The sequence below is a fragment of the Tupaia chinensis genome, unplaced genomic scaffold (assembly GCF_000334495.1).
Source record: "Tupaia chinensis unplaced genomic scaffold, TupChi_1.0 Scaffold144174_1, whole genome shotgun sequence".
In the NCBI taxonomy this organism is placed as follows: domain Eukaryota; kingdom Metazoa; phylum Chordata; class Mammalia; order Scandentia; family Tupaiidae; genus Tupaia; species Tupaia belangeri.
The window spans coordinates 34,947-38,151 of record NW_006204031.1 but is presented as its reverse complement, the minus strand read 5'-3'; the positions used below and the strand labels follow the sequence as shown (position 1 = coordinate 38,151).

At 53.4% G+C, this 3,205-nt stretch overlaps 1 protein-coding gene across 1 annotated transcript in view; it reads left to right on the top strand.

The window, feature by feature from the left end:
• Positions 1-3,205, top strand: part of TBX4 (T-box transcription factor 4) — a 28,893-nt gene that overhangs the window by 14,562 nt on the left and 11,126 nt on the right. The window contains exon 5 of the mRNA XM_027767353.1: positions 2,967-3,119. Within this exon, the coding sequence (XP_027623154.1) occupies positions 2,967-3,119 (153 nt within the window). The remainder of the gene's footprint in view (positions 1-2,966; positions 3,120-3,205) is intronic.

Here is a 3,205-nt window from a genome sequence, read left to right as displayed (position 1 = left end):
GCTCCCTGCCGGTGGACTATCTTCCCAAATGCGCTGGAAGGTCCTAAGCAGGGCAGTGACCTGATACGCTGTATAGCAGATAAAAATGAAGAGGAAGTAGGGGCAAGCAGGTGGCGTGGAGGTTAAGGTGCTGAATCCCACATGGCCAGCCTCCTGGTTTGAGTCCCAGACCAGGGGGCTTAATCACGCTGGGCATGTGTACATACATCCATGCTCCAAATCCCAAGAGGATAGTGGAGGAGAAGGGATTGTGGCATGGCCATCCCTCCTCACTTTCCCTCTCTCTCTGTCTCTGGTGAGCACACATGCCCTAGAGAAAAAGCTAAAAACAACAACATAAAAGGAGAGGCAGTAGATGGAGACAAGAGGGAAGCCATCCCAGCAAGGTGAGGCCTCAACCAGGGGTGCACAGAGGGAGTGCAGAGGCATGTTTTATAGATCGAGTCAGGACTCGATCACTGAGTGAACCTGGGGTGGGTGACAGAGAGGAAAGGAGCTGACCATGATGCACAGGCCTTGGACCAGACTCTGACTGCTTTGACTGTGCGGGTGTCACGGGCACAGTAGGGGGCCATGCTCTTCATCCTCAGGGTCCTGCACAGTCTCACTGGGCGTTGGTGCCTACAGCCTCCACTTTGGGTTCTGCCAGCTCTGTCTCACTGTCTGCTCTCCCTTAGTGCTGCCACCCTAGGAGAGCCAGACTGACCAGGGGCTGTCCTGCACGCCAGGGAGCTGGGGCATGTGAGCGCTCCCAGGAAGATGGTCTAGGCACATGTTTAATCATGATTTTTGGCCTGAAAAATGCCTTAGAGATGATCTTGTCTTTAGTGAGCAAAGATCAGAGAGGAGGGATGAGCCTACATTCCTACAGAAAGTTCATAGTCATGGCCCGAATCTTCCCACTCCTGTCCTGCCCTTGCACTCGCTAGATCCTCTGTTCACATGGAAGAGTCTGGAGGTGCAAAAGTAGTAAAAGATATGGCCCTTTCTCTTAGGAGTTTCTGGTTTAATTGTGGGACAAGAAGAAATAGAAAGCCAGTAGGAAGCAGCCTGAAGGTCCAGTAGATGATGTACAGGGAGGAGCTTTCAGAACTGGGAGTTGAGCCTTTCTGGAAAAGGCAAGAGCTCTAGAAAGTGAGAGAGAATGGGGAAAAGCTCAAGACAGCAGAGGGAATTACGAGGTGCAGAGGTGGGAATCGGGGCCCTCTCCCAGGTACTTAGTTCAATCCCTGGGTCTTCAGGGGACTTAGGTCCTCTGTGGGTTCCTGTGGCTTTGTACATAGTGCAAGGTGACAGAGTAACTTCGAGGGACTGGGAGGTGTTTCCTAAGACACGTCCCACCCCAGCTCCTCTCCCCACAGGAACATTCCCAGTTTCCTGGAAAGGAATGTCCATCTAAGGCCTGATGGATAGGACTGCTGTCCCTTGGTCTTTTCTCTCATGGGATAGACCCCCTGGGGAGCCCCCAGCTACAGGACCTGGCTTGGGGTTTGGCAAGCTCAGTACTTTGCCCCTAGAGGTCCCAGAGGTTTGCCCTCAAGGAAATACCAGCGTTCCTGCCCCGAGCATGGACTATCTTAACGGGTAGTAGCCTGTGCAGAAGGCAGAAAGCCTGGTTCCTGCCAGGCAGAGCCACCCAGCCAAACCGAGGAGCCCAGGGAAGGCCAGAGGCCACAGCCCAGCTCCTGGACCACCCTCTTCCTCAGCCAAGCCTGCTCTTTGGGTGTCCTTGTCTCCCACATGCAGACTTTAGCCCGTTGTCAGTGAAGAGCCTGTGGCTGGCCTTTCTTTGAGTACTCTGGTAACCAAGGGGTTAAATCTTTCACTAAGCTTCAGCACCAGGCCTGGTCCCAGGGAACCTGGAAGGGTAGGAGACAGAGGGCCAGCCAAGGAAGGGGCACTCCCAGGTAGAAAAAGGAACTCAGAGGGGAATGGGATGTGAGGACCAGTCTAGCCTGACCAGGACAGAAACCGAAGGGTTAACAAAAGCTCAGTGCTGATAAAATGCCCCAAATTCCTAGTCCTGCCTCCAATGCAGAGGGCGTCTGGTAAATGTCAACGATAAAAAATACATTTTAATGGCACGTGATGCAGCCGCTACCGTAAGGCACAGCCAAACGAAGCAGGTTTGGAGCAGCAACTACCGTGTGTGTCTCTGGGGGCTCCAGTGGCCCAGCCTCCAAGCCCTTCGCTCAGCTTTGTCTAGGTGGAGTGTTCTGCCTCATGGCCCACTACATCAGGTCTCTGGGTTTGTGGGGTACCCTGTGGCCTTATTTTAGGAACTTTGCCGATCTTCTACCTTGCTATCCTGAGCTCTGGCCTTTGGTGCACTTCCCTCCAGGCCAGGATCTGCCTCTGTAGGCCTGAGGGCAGATGCTTCTGGGCCTCCCCAGCACCTCAGCAGGCCTCTCTGAATGCTGAGAACAGCACAAGTGCCTGGGCCACCTGGGCCGTGCAGTGGGAAATAAGCATGGGACATTTCCCTCAGTTTCTCCCCTCCAGCCCATCCTGCCCACCCCTGGGCTGTGAGGGCAGCCCTGAGGGCAGGCGGCTGAGCACTCCCTGTGGGCATTCCTAGGAAAGGCAGTCTCTGGGAAGAGGGGGAGAGCTCAGTTCTTCACTTGGAAACGTAAAGGTCTTTGTGGGCTCGGTCTAGTAGTCAGGCCCAGGAGCCTGGGCTTTTAGGAAAATGAACACCAGCCTGGGGTCAGCTGAATGAAGTTATGAGCAAAACAGTGGTGGGGCTGGTAGGTTGTATGGTGGTTAAGAGCACTGGACTCCCACATGGCTGACTGCAGTTCGAGCCCCAGACCTAGCGGCTTGTTTTCTCACTTTCCCCTCTCTCTCTCACTCTGTCCCTCTCTGGTCAAATTAAAATAAATTAAGTTAAATAAATAATTTAGAAATAAAGAAGAAGAACTAAACAGTGATGATGTGAAGCTCAGAAAGAGACCTTTCTCTTCCAGATCATTCTTAACTCCATGCACAAGTACCAGCCACGGCTACACATTGTTAAGGCTGATGAGAACAATGCTTTTGGCTCCAAAAACACAGCCTTCTGCACCCATGTGTTCCCAGAGACCTCCTTCATCTCTGTGACCTCCTACCAGAATCACAAGGTATAGACACAATCCCCACGGCCCCCTCCCCTTGTACCCCCCAACCCCCCCGCAACACCACCAGCATTCTGGCCACCACACCCAGG